Genomic DNA, 18,769 nt, shown 5'->3' with positions numbered 1-18,769 from the left:
CTGTTGGGTCGACACGAAGGAGACTCAAGTTTCTGATGAAGCTGCTGTTTCACTCCAAACAGAATAAAGTCCAGCTGTTACCAGACAGCAGCAAACTCAACACCACACAGATTCTGTAGGATAGAAGTTGATATGAGAATAACATTGAAGATAAACACTTAAAGAACGACTTTAAACAACCTCTACATTTAACAAACAATTCAAAGGTTCAATAAACAAGTCAGAGACTTTTATTCAGGAGTTGTGAATTAATCAGGTCAAACATCTTCATCTGTGACACTGATGTACTGAAATACTCCAGTAATGTGAGACAGACTGAGTCAGAAGTCACATTTAAATCAAATATCACAGAGAAAACACAACATGTGAACGTTTTTGTGACCTTCAGTCACATTTCAACAACCTGAAGGTCCAAATGATCTCAGCTGTCACCTGCAGCCAGGTGAGGATCTCTGAACTGGTGATTAAGATAAAGAGCTCCCTCTGCTGACCACAACACATCTTTACTTTACAGCACAACAAGGAAAGGTTAAAGCTCAGTGAGTAAGTTACAGCTGTAGAAAACATCTGGACAGACGGTCAGAACAGTCTGACAGTTTACACGATGTCACAACAGAAGAGAAACATAACAACACTGTTTTTTAATTGTTTTCATTTGATGGAAGAGAAAAAACTTCAATACATCCTGCTGGAGTCCAGACAAGGATCAGAACAATACTAATAATAATAATAATACTAATGATAATAATAATAATAATAATAATAATAATGATGATGATGATGATGATATTATCGTTTTGGCTGAACAAAGTTCACAGTTGCCTGAACTCATTGAGTTAATTGTGCAGTCTGTTGTCAACACCTTAAACCATTTCACATGGTAAAACACAATTTGCAGATCTCACCTAGACTTTCAGCAGAACTCTAAACACATTCTCATTCTCAAAACACATTCTGCACTCTAATGCACATGTCATCCATACTGGTAAACACAAGTGGCAACAATCAAATACAAATAGAGAACACATGTCATTGATTAAACACAACCACTCAAATTACAGTTTTTCTCAGTTGCTAAAACACAGTTTCTGAAACCTTACTCCATTTTCTGAAAAAGTTAAACACAAAACCTCAGCTTCAAGCACTATTTACAAAACCTCTGACTCCTCGTGCAAAATGAAACTTTCTCCTCAAAACAGATTTAACTGTGCTCAAAACCAAACACTGCTCTCAAATCATAAACAAAGCGATCAGAATGATATACACTATCAAGCAGTCAGTTAACAATACACCATAAAATAGAAAACACATTGTTCAAAACATATAGTTCTCATAGTGAAGTACATTTTTAATCTCAAAACAAATTTCATATTTTTCCGTCATTGTCTTTTGATGAATGAAAACATGTTCTATCATAGTAGCTCAAAATTAATCAGAAATTATACTCTACTTTGCTTTTTGCAATATTTTTTGTTCTTCCTCCTCCTTGTACCCCTATATTGCTTGTGATGTGGACGAAGTGTTCTGGCCTGATCCAGCCCAAAGACAAGAAGAAGCACAATGATCACATGTTTACTCCTTTGATTTTTGAATTGTATACTGGAGTACAGTGCATTGTAGGCTGCATACTGGACAATAAACAAATAGTCTGGCCCTGAACATTGTGCTTTCCATTTGTTTACAGTACTGACTGCTCAATAGATTTTGATTGGTTGCAGGTTCATATCAACAAAGAACAAGAATTACAGAATCACAGGAACAAAGGACAAGTTTGTGAGATGTAGGATACAGTGCTGTAAAAACAGGGGTACAAGGAGGAGGAGGAACAAAAACAATAGCAAAGAGCAAAGCAGAGTATAATTTCTGATCAATGTTGAGCTACTATGATAGAACATGTTTTCATTCATCAAAAGACAGTGACGGAAAAATATGAACATTTGTTTTAAGATTAAAAATGTACTTCTCCCTGAGAACTATATGATTTGAACAACGTGTTTTCTATTTTTTGGTTTATTGTTTACTGACTGCTTGATAGTGTATATCATTCTGATCGCTTTGTTTATGATTTGAGAGCAGTGTTTGGTTTTGAACACAGGTAAATCTGTTTTGAGGCAAAAGTTTCGTTTTGCACGAGGAGTCAGAGGTTTTGTAAATAGTGCTTGAAGCTGAGGATTTGTGTTTGATGTTGTCAGAAAATGGAGCAAGGGTTCAGAAATTGTGTTTAGCAGCTGAGAAAAACTGTAAAGAACAAGCTGCTGCACTGAAGTGTTCTCCTGAGTTGTTTCTGTCCAGAGAGCAGCTCCACTGTGTTCCTGGTGGCTGTTCTCTTGATGAAGCGTGAGGTGAACAGAGACTGTGTGTTGAGCATATCACATGAAGGAGTGGCAGCTCATCCTGCTGTGAAGGAAACTAACACACTGACACAGACGAGCCTGTAAGTGATGGATCATGTGTGGATCAAACTGTCAGTACGTTTACATGCACAGCTTAGTCAGATTACAGCCATAGTTCGACTATGCTACTCAATCAGACAACTGCAATTATCTGAGTATACATGCCGGTGAGAAAATCGTATTATTGGACCGGAGCATGTCATTCCCCGGTACGCTAGGTGGCGCTGTGTCCATTTCATTCTAGTGGTAACAGAAACACCTCCGTCTGACCTCTTTACGTCACCAGCTGCCTCGGCATTCAAGAAAGATGGCGTACCAAGAGTGAGGCGAAGCTACATCTTTGTCACATCCCGCATCGATTTCAAGATTCTACTCCTCACTTTCAAGATCCTTCATAACCTGGCACCATCATATCTCGCTGAACTGATCCATACCCACACACCCTCCTGCACCCTCCGATCCTCTTCTACCATCCAGCTCTTTACCTCATCGGCCAATCTAACCACTTCCACTTCCAATCTCGCCTGAAAACACACTTATTCCGCGTGGATTGCTCTGTATCAGCCTAATCATATAATCACACTCCTGCCTGTTCTCCATTCCACTCTATGGCACTATTCTCACCCTGGAAGCTCAGTACTGCCTAACCCGGCCCGGTTGACTTCCTGTATGGTGAGAACTGCAGAGTCTGAATTCTGTGCCGAGATGGCACCATGTAATTGCATCCTCTTACTTATCTATTCATTTGCACTAAATTGTCCTGTACTTGTTCTGTCTTTTGTTGTACTGTTGTTATGTGCGGTGTCCTTGAGTGCTTTGAAAGGCGCCTTCAAATAAAATGCAATGTTATTATTATTATTATTTGAACATTTCGTATATGGTGTACATGATAATTACACAAACTAGATGCACAATGGCGCTCTTTCTTGCGGTGATTTCGGAGGAAAGACACCTGAGCCGACAGGTCCGTCACACCTCATCAACAAGGTCCGTTGTTAGGGAGTGTTGAGGAATTAACTGCTAACTCCTCCCTGAACACTTGAAGACTTTAGATGCGTTCAAGTTGAACTCCAGCTGACCTCCTGCAACAGCGAGATCTGCTGGCGACTGCAGGGGCAGGGATACAAATGCTGCGGTGAAGTTGGACACTCTCTATTACCTGTGGACATGAGACTTGGCTTTTAACCACCTGAGGATTGTGTGTCAGGTCTCTGACTCTGGGCTCAGACCAGCCCTCTAAAAGTAAAGGTGTTGATCAAAGTCTGTGTCGCTCTCTGTGTGTGTTCAGGCTGCTGGCCGCTATAAACCTGCAGTCTTCACCACTGTGATGTCACTGGTCATTAACGTGGCCTGTAAAGCAGTTTGTAACTGACTTCACTTCGTGTTTTCTCCAGAAGACTCAGAGAGACTTTGTGTCAGACTGGAAACACAAAGCCATGTGTTGGAAAATCACCTACAGGCCTACAAACAGAACATGTCATGTTTTATAAGACTCTTTAATAAAGTCCAAGATATTGTCAGCTGTCATTAAGGTGAAGAAACCAAGAGCAACATACTCTTTATGTTTCAATGATCCTCCTCTTCCTGCACAGACTGAGAGTAAATCAAAGTGAAGCTCACAGCTGATGATGTATCTGATCTTCTCTGCAGCAGCAGCAGCTGATCCACATGTTGTCACAGGTTGGCAGTGGTGGACAGTAACTTTACTTGAGTTCTGTACTTAAGTACATATCCAGAGGATTTGTACTTTACTTGAGTATTAGATTTCTTTGGTACTTATTACTCTTACTTGAATACATTTCCAAGAGAAATATTTTTACTTTTACTCAAGTTAATTTCTAGGAAGGCTGAAAAGTACTCGTTACTTTCAGGTCTGCCCTTTTTTTTCCCTTTCTAAAATACTATTGGACACAAGCTGTGTTTGTCAAAGAAGGAAACCTATCACAGTGCACGCTCTCCACTGGGATCTACGTAAAAGTGGAAACACGTCATCCCTCCCCATACGGATACCACCAAAGTAGCTACGCTCTCGACTGCGTTTGTCAACACAAAACCGCGACAATGGCTCCATCAGATGTAGTTTTTTGTAAAGCAGTGATTCTCAACCAGTGGTCTGGGGACAACATTGGTCTTTGAGGGGGTTCCAGTTCCCAACTTAGCTAAATGATAGAGAGTTAGTTGGATGGTGCAGGTTCATTTGGTTACAGTTTTAATGATTGTTAATAAACATCTGCAACATCTGCTGTCCTCCTGTGATCCCATTCATTTTATTTGTTTTTATAAGTGTTTCTGCAGGCTTTATATAACATTGTGGTTCTAAAAGCAAGCACATCAGTGCAGGTGGTTTCAAAGAGTTAATTCTCAGAAACATGAGTTAAAAGGCCCTTAAATTCATTTAGAAGAAATTATAGTTATTCACTGATGTGAAAAAATAAGAAATTTACTCTTACTCTGACTTTTCCTAAAGTAAATTTAAAAGCATGGACTTTTGGATACTTAAGTACCTTTAAAAGCAAGTACTTTTTTACTCTTGCTCGAGTAACATGTCGACTGAGCTACTTTTACTTGTAACAGAGTAAATTTTGACCAATAGTATTTGCACTCTTACTCAAGTACTGGGGTCGAGTACTCTGTCCATCTCTGGTGTCTACACATAATATTTGTTCTCTGCAACAACAAACAACAACAAAGGTGTCAGAACATATTGGATGTAAACAACAAAACATTTCAATGATTATGTGTGATGATCTAAACTCTTTATACCAAATACAACAGAAGATTAAAACCATATGATAGTTATTTTTAATGAGCTGCTTTTAGAATAACTTTACAAAATGCTGTGTGTTGTTTGTTCAGCACAGCTGCACACAGTGATCACAGAGAAGCTGTCAAAGTACAGATGGAGTTTTTCATGTCATCTTCTGTTCCATTGGTTTAGTTGATACAGATTTCTTTATTGAGCTGAAAGAAACAAAGTCAACAGAAAGATTCAGATCGAAGTCACAATCAACATGTTGTATCACATTTCACTGTCTCTCTCCCCCCTAAAAAAGAACTCAAGTCTCACTCTCAGTGTTTTTCCGATCAATAATAGAATATGTGAGATAATTGGATTAATCTTAAAGAATTGATCATTGAATCATTGACAGTTAATAGTCTTAATCTAGTATTCATAACAGCTCCATGGTGAATAAAAGGTATAAACTGTACCATGTTCAGCTTTTTGACAGCCTCTGATTGTGTCATAGATACAAACATCACCTACAGAGAAATGAAAATCAAGACGAGGTGAGTTTAATCACTTAAACTGTAACAACTAATGAATCATGTGAGAGCTCAGATTCTTTGGATCACTGAAAATGTGTTTATAGGCTCAAAAAGACTGAGACAACCCAACAATTATATTCTGCAAATAATAATATCAGCCTACAGTTTGAGTTAAAAGTTGATTTGCAGAATTCTGGTGTTTCTTAACCCAACTCCAGTCTTTCGTCTTGTTCACCAACTAAGAAGTGTTTTAGGAACGGCTGATCGTCCTCGAGACGACTACAAGACAGCTTTCCTTCGTCACACTTCTCCTGATTGGATTCTTGTGTGTGTTTATCAAATTCTGTATCTGTGATGAAGTTGCTTTTCTATCTTTCAGGGAGCGAAGCTTAAATTTATTGATCTTCTGATGGTGTGGTCACTTTGTGTCTTTGGATACAACTGATCCAGTTTGTCAAGTGTTTCACAGTTTATATTGTTACATGCACTGCCCCTTTAGGAACCTTGAGTCTCACATTTTCTAAGCACTTGATTATTTCCAGGTTCATGTGACAATATTGGAGATTTTCAATGGTCTCAGACTTTTGGACCCCAGTGTATAAGTATGTAAGATGAGATTTATGATATTAGTTTAACTGCTTACCATGGAGAAGGGTGGAGTAATGATCATTCTCGTCGTCCACACGATCTGCGTTGGCGCTCTCAGACTGGACTGGTCTGCAACCCGTATCAGATACAGAACATTTAAACAGGAACATAAAAATGTGCTGATGTTACATTCAACATGAGATGAGTGTTGCACCTACCTGACGAAGCATGAACCTGTGAAAGAGACACTTGTTGTTAGATGGTTGTTATACTGCTGTTCTCTCTCATGAGGTCAAAGTATGTGAGTGTATTTGAATAATTAAAGAACATGTAATAACAGAAGAAGGTCTCACTCTTGGACACTCTGTAGCAAAACAAAACGAGCAGAGGAATAACAAGAACGATTCCACAAACCAGCCCAACAATCAACAGTACAGGAAATGAACAGCTGTCAGGCCTGGACACCGCTGGAATAACTAGGAAAACAATATTCATCTGAATTTATTTCTCAGTCAAAAACAAACAGTTTACAAGAAAATGCAGCAATTGTTTTAATCCTACTCACCCTGAACTGACATCCAGCTCTGTGCTGACTCTCGTCCTGAGTGTTGACACTTGTAGAATCCTTCATCTGACTTTGACACTGCAGAGATATTTAACTCCCATCTGCTGTCATTTTGAATGACTTTCTCATTGTGATAGAAAAACACAATGGAGTCAAATGTTTGACTTCTTAATTTGCAGCTCAGACTAACAGAATGTCCTTCCGTCACAGGACGGGCAGGGCTCAGTAGGATCATATCTCCATCTGTTAAACAGTCAAAGAATACCAGGTTTCAGTCAGAGATCAGCTGGTTGAGGAACTTGAGAATGAGCTGATGTAGAGAGATGAGAAAAGACATACTGGGTTTTTTCTTTTACATTGTTGTCACTGATTTAACAGTGATCATAAAATCTGATGTTTCATCTTCATACACCTTGTGTGTCTAATGTTCAAGAACCCTTTCAGTTGGCTGAATCTGTAAACTCACAGCTAAATATCACTAAATCATTCACACTGGACTTTAAATGGTGATCATGGACCTAAAAACTGAAGAACACATCAGCCATAAATCTATATTTATTCATGGTTAAAATCACAGTGTGATTAAATACTCAACTATGTTTATTAAGTGAAAACCATTAATTACTGGAGAGATGATGAAGCAGAGCGTTGGGCAGAACTCTTAACATGTCAGTGTGCTGTCCTCCTCAACACACAACGGGATGTTTGAAGTAATAAGTCAAAGAAAAACACAATGTAATGAAATCATACCCTGTACAGTGATGTTGACTGCGTTGCTGAACTCTCCTGATCCAGACTCACACCAGTACACTGCATCACTGGTCCAGTCAGTTTTTATGTTGCATGTTGATCCAGTCATTGTCCCCCAGTAAGAGCAGGCTGATGAGTCGCTGTCCTCAGTTGAAAACCTCACCACTCTCCACTTAGTAGAGTTTCCCTCACAGCTCAGTGAGACAGAGTCAGAGGTGAAGTGTTGAGCTCTGTCAGGACTCACTGTGAGAGATGCTGATGAGTGAATATCTGAAAAACATGTGATAAGAGGTCAAACAGAGCACAGAGATCTTCAGATAGAAAATGCCTCCATTCAAATAGTCCTTAGCTTTGTTTTTATTGTAAGAAAGTTCAGTATTTTGGTGAAATTATGATTTCTACTTCGACCTCTTGCTATAATTTTGACTAGATTTTAAAATGACAACCAAGTGACTACAGCTGCTGTAAGCAGAAGAGCTTAAGTATCCAGACTAAAAGTACTTTTTGTAAATGACAGCAGAGTTTTAGCCAAGATATCATATCTGTCTTTTTGTGTGTTGTGTTAAAGAGTGAGGACAGAAGGAAACAAGTAAATTCCACGCAGTAACGTGGAAAGCATGAAGTTTAGCTTGATGCTAGTAAGAGAGAGAGGCAAGATCATAAGACCAGTGAATTATTTCAAATGTTTTAAAATACTGTTTGTTTATCATTTAGAAACAAGATGAACAGAGCTGATATAACATCTGTTTCTTAAGAGAGAGAAACAAACTGACCTGCAGACCACACATACTTGGAGTCACTGTCATAAGTAGAATACTCTGGATCTCCTCTTCCAGCTCTGCACCTATATCGTGCTGTGTGTGTCTGTCCATGAACAATGTAGAAATCCTGTTCAGTCCCACTGCTGCTGCCAGGTAGCTGCTCAAGTCTATAGGAGAGATTGTCTGTTGGACGAGGAATAGACCTATACCAGTAGAACCTCCATCCTGCAGATGGATCTTTAACTCTGCAGTTCAGAGTTACTGAGGCTCCAGCACTCAGCCATGATGGAGACACAGTGAGGACAGGCCGGGGTTCTGTTGGAAAATGTTTAAATGAAAACATGTATTGATAGTGGATCAGATACATTCTGCACAATCAGTACATACTGGAGATTTACTTTAAACATATACATGAACAAAAACAGGCTTTTAATGAGCTGTATAATCTTCACTTTGAAAGAAATGTGATGTGACTTACTGTATGATACTGTCAGTTTGATGGGATCACTCCAATCTGTTGAAGAATGCTGCGTATGTTTCTTTCTGCCCTTACACCTGTAGTCTCCACTGTGGGATCCAGTCACAGATGTAATACTGTGTTCATTTTGATCTGAAGGTTTTTCTGAGCTGGTTGTTCTCCATTCATACTCCCACTCAGTGTCTCCTCCATCTTTGATCTCACATCTGAGAGTGATCCTCTCTCCTCTGTATACTTCAGTCCAGTTTGGCTGCAGAGTCACAACAGCCTTGTTTGGAACTGTTCATGTTCAAGAATTCACAGAAAGGAAACACAAATATACAGAAGACCAGATTTACACATTTGTTCTTTTTTCATGTGTAAGACTGCAAAAATGTTTGAGATGAAAATTCAGTGTTTCTTTCTGTAATACTCATTTTGACCTCCAGAGGCAGAAGTGCACCACTACTCACGTTCTGAATTAATCATACATATACAGTGCAAAACATGATCAACATGGCTTATAAATAAGTTATACTGTTGCTGCTGAACTCTGAGACGGTAACTTTACAGAGCTGCTGGATACAGTTAACAGTGATTTTATTACTCATAGAGAAATAAAGTTAAAAATGTACAGAATGACGCCAAAGAGCATTGAAACTGTTCTGGAGGTTTGTAGTTTATGATTACTTTGATTATATCAGACACTTTAGTTTGGTTTGTAATTTGTCATCATCTGTTTGTGAAGCATTTGTCAACTTGTGACTGTTGCAGCTCCCAGAGGTCATAACGAGAAACACAGCATGTGGCAGCAAACACACCACGTCACCGCCCACAATGACTGAGTGATTGACAGACTGTTGTAAGTGACTGTATCACACAACTATACACAGTGTTGGGCCATAATGAAGACTAAAAACTAAAGTATTTTTACAGTCACCAAACTTATTCCAGTGTGAAGTCAGTGGCATCATGCAGAGCTACACTTTCCAAGTAGCTTCCCTGAACAACTGAGCACTAATCCAGTCATTTCATGTGCACTGAGTAAAATGACACATATGGAAAAACACAGCTGCTAAAACAAGTGATCAAGAGTGATACAGCAGGTGACATACAGGACAAACATAATCAGAAAATATAGAAAAGATAACTAGTCACCCTCAGCATGTCCGTACAGGAGTGTATTCAGCACTAAAATAAAGATGAAAACTTCATTATACCAGAATCAAATACAAAATCCAGCTGGAGTTTCATCAGTGACAACTATTTGTCAGGTCGGGGTTTTAAGGGAAGAGTATGGATAAGGGAAGGTGGACCCAAATGCAGTTAAGCACGGGAGGCAAGGATACGGGGAAACAAAAGGCGAGCTTTATTTCAAAGCTGAACACAAAAATAGCAGCAGACAAAACAGGGGCAAGAGGCAAAGTAGCAACAAAAACTGCAAGGCAAAGTAGCAACTAAAAAGGCAAGACAAAGTACAAAGAAAAAGGCAAAGTTCAAATCAAACATGGAAAAATACAAAACTCAAATCCAAAAACACATACCGTGGGGGAACAAGGAACAGACAGGAGCAGGCACAAGAACTGGAGCATTGACAAAGATGGACGCTGACAAGAACAATGACCAGACAGGGAGTGAAGGGAACACAGAGACTAAATACAGACACTGATGACAAGACGAGGAACAGGTGAGGTGGACCAACAGGTGAGATAACGAAGGGGAGGAGCACATGGGAACATGAAGGGAACAAAGCAATAGACAGAGGGAGCCAGAGGGAACATAGGAAAATACACAGGAGAACTTTAAGGACACATGAGGGCATGGAAAAACAAGACACAAGACAAAATACAAGGACATAAAACCAGAATCATGACACTATTGTTTATCAGTCAACAGTATCACACAGTTCTGTGATGATACAGAGCTACAGAGGTGGGAAACACATTTAAAAACCTCTTCAATATATAAAGGCCTGGTAAATAAGCCATACATGTAATTCCACAGCTATATACATAATACCTGTGATCATATACTGTACATGCATTGTCCAGGTACATGTGCACAAACTAGTGTGTAAGTAACCTGTTAAGTAATAAACTTAACATAATCCTCCAATCTGAACCAAGACAAACAGCAACAAAGTTCATGTCTACACAACTACTACACTGATATAAATACTGACAATCACATAGAAAGTCACAGATGTACTCACAGAATAACCCGAGCACACCGAGCAGAGCGTGACCCATCTTCACATCCAGCACCGACACTGTCACTCTGCTTCTGATCCAACTTCCTACTTTGTATTGATTCATATGCTGCAGTAAGAAAAGAGAAGTTACATTTCTTAGAAACGTGAGAGCAGAGTTTTTCATCAGCTTCTTCTTCAGAGTGTCTGTGTGACACTGTTCTTACTTTCCCTTCACACTAAACTCAAACTACTGCAGAGGTGTTGACTACAGCACACTTAGACATGTTTACATTTCCTGTCCACTGTGAATAAACTATAAGCTCATCTCCCTCATAAAGGTTTGTTCCTCATCTTTAACTCACAACCAATAAACATAAAATCATTGGATTTAATCATATTTCATCACATTAAAATTAAAACAAAACAGAAGAGATTATCAGTCAGGTGTCTTCAGATATTAATCTAAAAAGGCAGAGTTTTATATCAGCTATCAATGTTCCACAACTTTTACTCTGTAAGCCGTGACCTGTCCTGTGAGCTGCAGCCTGATAAGATGGAGTAAAGATATCTGTAAACTGAGATGACTTGGTTTTTGCCTCATGTTACTACAATGACTCCAGATATCAAATAGGATCATCATGAGGGAAATAAAATATCATGAACAAAATACTAAAATAAACTGCAGTGTGTCTTAGAGTGAGAAGAACACGCGAAGCCAGTTCTCAGCAGCATGACTGAAATATGTTTCCAGTTAAACTTCACACTTATAGATGTGATGCTGTGATAGATAGAATTAGACAGTGTCACCATTCACACCCCAGAAGTGTTTTTTCCTCTTGTAGTAGAAGTTGAGTCGAGTAAAGCAGGGTGACATTTTTAGCTGCAAAAGAGTCAAAGAACATGAAACGTTTAAAATCAGATCACTATTATTTAGAGAGTACTACAACTTTATGAGAATGAGGCTCTCAGGTAACCTTGACTTGGCGTTCTGGGACTCAACTACAGCCGCCCTCGTCTCAGAGGTAAAAAGGAGCACATGCATTGTGTCGGTATCAGTTAGTGTGGTTTGGCGCCCCCTGTGGTGATCTGTGGAAGAAGATTTTATTTCACCTGCACAGTGACTGGGGTCTATCAAGTACACTGACTGACTGACTCATCCACCTGATAGTGTTCATTTGTAATAAAGTTTAAGACGTTTCATTGACCTGTCTCTGTATTAACTTAAATCACATGTCCTTATCATTGCTACCTGGTAACCTCACACTGGTACACTGTGTTACCATCCTTTAAGAAGAAGAAGACTCCCTGTACAGCTCAGTGCTGCACCGTCAGGACTTACTGTTATAGTCAATGAACACTGGTCTGAAAAACTTAGATATTACTCTCCTTGATTCACCACTTTGTCTAATATGAAATAATAAAAGTTCTCCACTAGTCTGCACACCTCAACACACCGTCAGGCCAAGTGACAAGTGTTTCTCTCTGTAATACTCACTGTGACCACAAGTGGCTCACCTGCACCACGACTCATATACTGAATAAGACGAAAAGCATCCATGGTGCTCCAGTGGAGTTTCCATTTCTCTCTGCACTCCAAACACAACCTGCATCTATTATATGTTATGTAACATGACTGTCATGTTTATTTTGGTGAGGAATATGTCAAACATGGCACCAGTCTGCTCTCAGTGTCACAGCTGGAGTTCTGGTTATTATTAGCAAGTCACATCAAGATTTTACATTTTATGACCTCATACATATTATTATTCATATTCTGATATATGAGGATTTTGTTGTTACACAATAGTTAATGGCCATAGTGTTCAGTGTCAGTAGCAGCAGTTAGAGTACAGTGTGTTTGTGTTTTCTCATGTTTTATGATCAAAATACCAGTTTAACATCAACAGTAGTAGTTACCAGCGGGCTCCAGCAGGGGGAGCATACAGCTGTTATAAGGTGTCCTCAGCCATCATTTCTGTCTTTATCTGAGGCTCTGCACAACATTTAACTGTTTCTGTAAAAGCAAAGAAATACGTTAATTCTAACTGTGCAAAAGCAGCCCAGGTTCATGTTAGCATGTGTAACATCTGCCCACAGTGCAGAAAGTAGTAGTTCACAATGAGGTCATTTCATTGGAAAAAACACATTTTTTCAAAGGTTTTCTACAAAAAGAAAGGAAGATATTAATGTATAATGCTTGCCGAATTAACAAGTTGGCCTAGATAGTTAAGAATCTGTTATAGACAGAGCTTCATGACATGTTTACAGTTACTAGTAACGCAACAACTCTTAAAATTGAGCGTTTTTTAAATGGAGTCTGGTGAGTCTATTTTCTCCAAAGAAGCAGGCTGTTCTTGTTTTCTGGATATGTTCAATTTTCAATGTTTCCCATCAATATGTGATATTCTTGAATACATTTGTTGTAAATGTTGAAATCAGTTGAAACAGCTGTTGGGAGGTAAGAAACACGTCAGACACAGAAGCAGACAAGATGCAATTTGAACACAAAGAACTGACACTTTTTACAAAGAAGGAAACATCTGAATGTTTTGTATTTAATGCCGAATTTGAAAGAAGGCACCAGTTATTTATAATTTCTTGTTGCCGTTTCAACAAGTTTGTGAAGTTTCTCATCAGGATGCGACAACTCTTAAAATCAAGTGATTGTTAAGGGAGTCTGGTGACGTTGCCGCAACTAGTAAATTTACTTCAGTTACTTCAGTGAGTTTCTCACACACACACACACACACACGCAGCCGCTCACTTCTTGCACCAAGTAGATGAAGTTAGCCAAAACAAGTTAAACGGTTAAAGTTGGAGTCATATTGTTTGTATTGTTTGTCACGTGATCCTCCGTCTCCTCCCCACATGTTCAGTCTTCCTGCCAAAGAGTGCGCAGTTAATGAAGAGTTCCATGTGACGGAATGAAAGAGGATGTGTTGATGTGCACAGTTTAGTCTTTAGGACCAGAGATGAGACGTAAAGAGGCTCTGCTTCATGTTTACAGTCCGATCACTGAGGAGCGACACTAAAAGTCAAACTAACAAGTCGGTGATGTGGTGAGTTTACTCTCGACTGACTCAGAGGAGATTTGCAGCCTCCAGATCAGTTCCAGCAGCGGTTTTAACCTGAAACGGGACCTCCACCTCCTCAGTGATGTTCCTCACGTTGTCACGACTGGAAGCGTTTCAGCGACAGAAGACGTCCTGCAGGTGAACTTTACTGTGTAACACGTTTCTGCAAAGAGAGGAATGAGGAAAATGAGGAGTTTTTCTTTTTTCGTCATGAACTTCATCATTAAATTTGAGATTTCAACATTAAAGTCGATCAGCTCATAAACAGTGAATGAGGCAAGAATTAGTTGATTTTCTCATGTTTTCCTTATGTTATTTAAATATACATACGTTCAGAAGTTAAGCATGTAGAGGTGTTTTATATTTCAGGTTATTGTTTCGACACTTTTACTTATGCATAATGAAAAACTAAAAAACCAAGTTCCTGTGTGAGGCCCTGATACTCTATAGTGATGACTGTAAAAGCATTGTGGGTAATGTCTGAGGGGTCCTGTGACAGAGGCCTGTGAACAGAACCAGCCCAAGCCTTTCAGGGGGCCCTAAGCAGAATTTGATTTGGGCCCCCCCTCCCACCACTGCGTGTGTTTGACAATTATTGTCATTAATGTCACACTATAATAAATTGTATTAATACAATGACAAATTATGAACTACTGTCCCCCTGGGCACAGATGTGTAAGGACCCCCCCTACCATATTATCAAGAAAGTGGGTGCAAATGGGGTCTGGGGGTCCTCCCCCAGAAAATTGTGAATTTGGTAGATGTGATTTCCTGTATTCTGTTTCCTTTTTGGGATGGCCAGCTGGAGAAAGGCAATACCCAAATTCGTTCAGATTCATAGCCTTTTTGCTTTTTTACTTATTGAGGTGACTTCACGCAACGACTTGGGCTTCAGGGCCCCTTGAGCTCTTTGGTGATTCAGGCTCATTCAGTAATCCATCCTTGTGGCCAGGGGGCCCAAGCAGCCGCTTAGTTCGCTTATGGCTCGGGCCGGCTCTGCCTGTGAATAACTTCAGTAATGATGCATTCATGTTCTGTTTTCTGCTTCAGGTTGGCCCAATGAAAGATGTCAGTCAGGACGGCTCCCCTCTTGATAACTCTGACCCTCTTCTGTCTGGCAGTGGGTGAGCAGCCGTTCATTGTGTCGTGTTGTGTGCTGTTGCTTCTCCAAACTGCCTTCCCACTGTGCAAACGGCAGGGATTCTGACCCTTCACCACAGTGTGCAGGGCATCAGGCTCTGGGGAGACACTGACCTGTCCCGAGGCAGCAGAAAGAGACTTGGACCGACAAAAAACTGATCTGAATCAAAGTGCAGTCTGTTTTCTGCTATTTGAGGACACATGATCTGCGCCTACACAGGCGGATTCACCCCGTTCATAAACTCTTATTTTATGATTTGAGAAGCTCTCGGTTATTTTAAACATTTCAGTGAAGGCATTCATGTCACTGTAACACATCGAGTCTGAGTTAACCAACAACACTAAAAGCTGTAGCTATAAACTCTCAGAAAGAAACGCGTCAGGAGTTTAAAATCATCAGTGAGGTTTACCAGCTGCTCCTCATGATAATGTTCAGACACCTGCACAGTTTCAGTTTGTTGTAATTAAAGTCAGATGTCATCAGCATCGTCTCATCAACACCAACATGGAGCCAACTGTGCTCAGAAAAGGTTGTGAACAAGATGAACATCACAAGAAAGCTTCTCATATTGACAATTGAAGCTCTGGTTCTGGCTCAGTTCTGTGAGCTGCTGATATACATGAGCAGCTCTACAATGTTTGTTAGAAAACGACGTCACTAACGACACTGTGACGTCTTTATAATGACATATTTTCACCGTCTGATGTTTCATTAGTTTGATGATGAACTGACAAACATCATCTGTGTGATTCATGACACAGTTTAAACAGATCAATAAATAATTTGTCTCTCTTTATCCACTAAGATACAAAGTTTTTATGAAATAAGGTCCCATGGGTCCATCACAAAAGGCGTGGCTTTATTACTGTATAATTAATTTCCAAATTATGATATATTATTCTTGATTAAGCTTCTTAGAAGTATATAAAGTTATTAGAATTAGCCAGCCATGACATTAAAGTCATGCTCACATATTAATGCCATGATAATGTGTGTAATTATGATCCTGTATTTCCTGTTAACAGAAATCTGTAGATGATGGTTAATATCAACCTTAGCGGAACAAGCTACTGCCAACGTGAGTAGTTAAAAAACTTTCTTTTAGTAAACTCTGTGTACACAAACAATGTTCTTAATGCTTGAGTTCATGTGTAGAGACCCTGGTGATATTACGGGCAAAGTTTCATGTTGTGTCGAGACTTCTTAGTGTTTCAAAAATTTAGATTTTGATGCTGTTTTAAAAGTGCCCGTAGCACTCCCATTGAAAATGAGTCTGACAAGGAAACGAAAATACGGTAAATCTTAAAAATGCCTCTTTCATCATAATTATGCTTTTACATGAAGGTTTGACTCATATTCAATCACAAAAAAAGCCCTGGTTGCATTTTGGCGAGAGTTTCGCCTTAAATAAAGTTTTGCCTTCACAAATGTAACATTCAGTAGTGAAGAGATGTCCTTGATCAAGTTTAAACTAGGGCTGTCAAATGATAAATTTTTTTAATCACGATTGATCGCATTTTGTCCATAGTTAACTCGCGATTAATCGCAAATTAATCGCATTTTTTTTTCTGTTCTAAATGTACCTTAATGTAGTTTTTTTTCATGTTCTTAATACTTTTAACAACATAAGAAAGGGCAAATATGCTTGCTTTATGAAAATGTTTATTCAATACTTCAAATCATGCAGGAAAATAAAAGGCTCAAGAAATATCCCCTCACCCTAAATGGGATCAAAACATGGTGATGTCTGCTATTGGCGAGGGAGGCGATGGGCTCTCTGCATCTGCCGGGTGTTTGGCTTGCAAATGATATTTGAGACTCGACGTACTTCAGTGATAACTCATTTCATTTCGACAGTAAGTGCAGATAACTTTTGTCCTATGGACCGAACCATCTGGCAGTGTTTTGAAAGTGAATTTGCCGTTCATAAGTCCTTTCTCCATTTACTTTCACTTTCGCTTTTCAGTCCACCGCGTTTTTCCCGAACTGACTACCCTGCTTCTTCTTCTTCTGATTCCCTTTCTTATTCTTCTGTCACCCTCTGGATCAAGACTACAGGTGCCACTGACGGCCGTAAATCAAACAATGCACGTTTCTTTTTTTTTTGATACCGAGCGTTGATCTTGCGTTAAAAAAATTAACGGCATTAAGAGGATGTTGCGTTAAAGAGTTGTTAACGCGTTAACTTTCACAGCCCTAGTTTAAACTAATATCTCTGCAGTATTTATGAAGTAATTCAGTGTTAATATTAATTTACTGACCTGTATGTGCTGCATTATATAAACTGGACTTAATCACAGGGACACTAATTTCCTTGTTTCTTTCTTTGTTCTAAATCAAACAGCAAACACACCAAAGGCTGAACTGAGGGCTGATGACAGAGACATTCCTGCAGGGGGCAGTGTGACCCTGACCTGCTCTGTGAACCCATCATCATCTGGTTGGAAATACTTCTGGTACAGAGGAGAGAAAACCTCTGAACCTCTGACCTCTCAACTCTCAGCTGGACCAATCAGAGTCTCAGAGGGAGGAGTCTACTGGTGCAGAGGAGGAAGAAGAGAGCCAGTTAACTACACAGAGTGCAGTGATTCAGTCACTATCTACAGAATCAGTGAGTTTGACTGTTGTTATGGAAACAGAATAACGATATATGTTGTATTCATTGATCATTCATTGAAAAACATTGTATGTTTGGTGATTTAACATTTCTTCATTTTGGTTTCCTTTCTGTGAATTCTTGAACATGAACAGTTCCAAACAAGGCTGTTGTGACTCTGCAGCCAAACTGGACTGAAGTATACAATGGAGAGAGGATCACTCTCAGATGTGAGATCAAAGATGGAGGAGACACTGAGTGGGAGTATGAATGGAGAACAACCAGCTCAGAAAAACCTTCAAATCAAAATGAACACAGTATTACATCTGTGACTGAATCCCACAGTGGAGACTACAGGTGTAAGGGCAGAAAGAAACATACGCAGCATTCTTCAACAGATTGGAGTGATCCCATCAAACTGACAGTATCATACAGTAAGTCACATCACATTTCTTTCAAAGTGAAGATTATACAGCTCATTAAAAGACTGTTTTTGTTCATGTATATGTTTAAAGTAAATCTCCAGTATGTACTGATTGTGCAGAATGTATCTGATCCACTATCAATACATGTGTTTATCTAAAAGATTACTTTCCAACAGATCCCCAGCCTGTCCTCACTGTGTCTCCATCATGGCTGAGTGCTGGAGCCTCAGTAACTCTGAACTGCAGAGTTAAAGATCCATCTGCAGGATGGACGTTCTCCTGGTTTAAGACTTTTCCTCATCCATCAAATATGTACTACAGCTATGAGCAGCTACCTGGCAGCAGCAGTGGGACTGAACAGGATTCCTACATTGTTCATGGACAGGCACACACGGCAGGATTTTTGTGTGGAGCTCAAAGAAAAGATCGGCAGTATACCACTTATTACAGTGGCATTAAGTATGTCTGGTCTTCAGGTCAGTTTGTTTCCATCTCCTAAGCAACAGATGTTATATCAGCTCTGTTCGTCTTGTTTCTAAATGATGATAAGCAAACAGTGTT

The 18,769-nt window shown here is 39.5% G+C and overlaps 1 protein-coding gene and 1 long non-coding RNA gene across 2 annotated transcripts in view; both read left to right on the top strand.

The window, feature by feature from the left end:
- Positions 1–13,863: 13,863 nt before the first annotated feature.
- Positions 13,864–18,037, top strand: LOC115588998 (uncharacterized). The gene is made up of 4 exons (XR_003985446.1): positions 13,864–14,184; positions 15,097–15,170; positions 17,532–17,798; positions 17,939–18,037. It is a non-coding gene; the product is annotated as an uncharacterized LOC115588998 (long non-coding RNA).
- Positions 18,038–18,187: 150 nt separating this feature from the next.
- Positions 18,188–18,769, top strand: part of LOC115588980 (uncharacterized) — a 654,211-nt gene continuing 653,629 nt past the window's right edge. Inside the window, exons 1-2 of the mRNA XM_030429652.1 lie at positions 18,188–18,217; positions 18,370–18,684. Of these exons, the coding sequence (XP_030285512.1) occupies positions 18,519–18,684 (166 nt within the window). The 5' untranslated portion in view covers positions 18,188–18,217; positions 18,370–18,518. The remainder of the gene's footprint in view (positions 18,218–18,369; positions 18,685–18,769) is intronic.

This window comes from Sparus aurata, chromosome 10 (assembly GCF_900880675.1).
Source record: "Sparus aurata chromosome 10, fSpaAur1.1, whole genome shotgun sequence".
NCBI lineage: Eukaryota > Metazoa > Chordata > Actinopteri > Spariformes > Sparidae > Sparus > Sparus aurata.
This window is presented reverse-complemented; position numbering and strand designations above follow the sequence as displayed.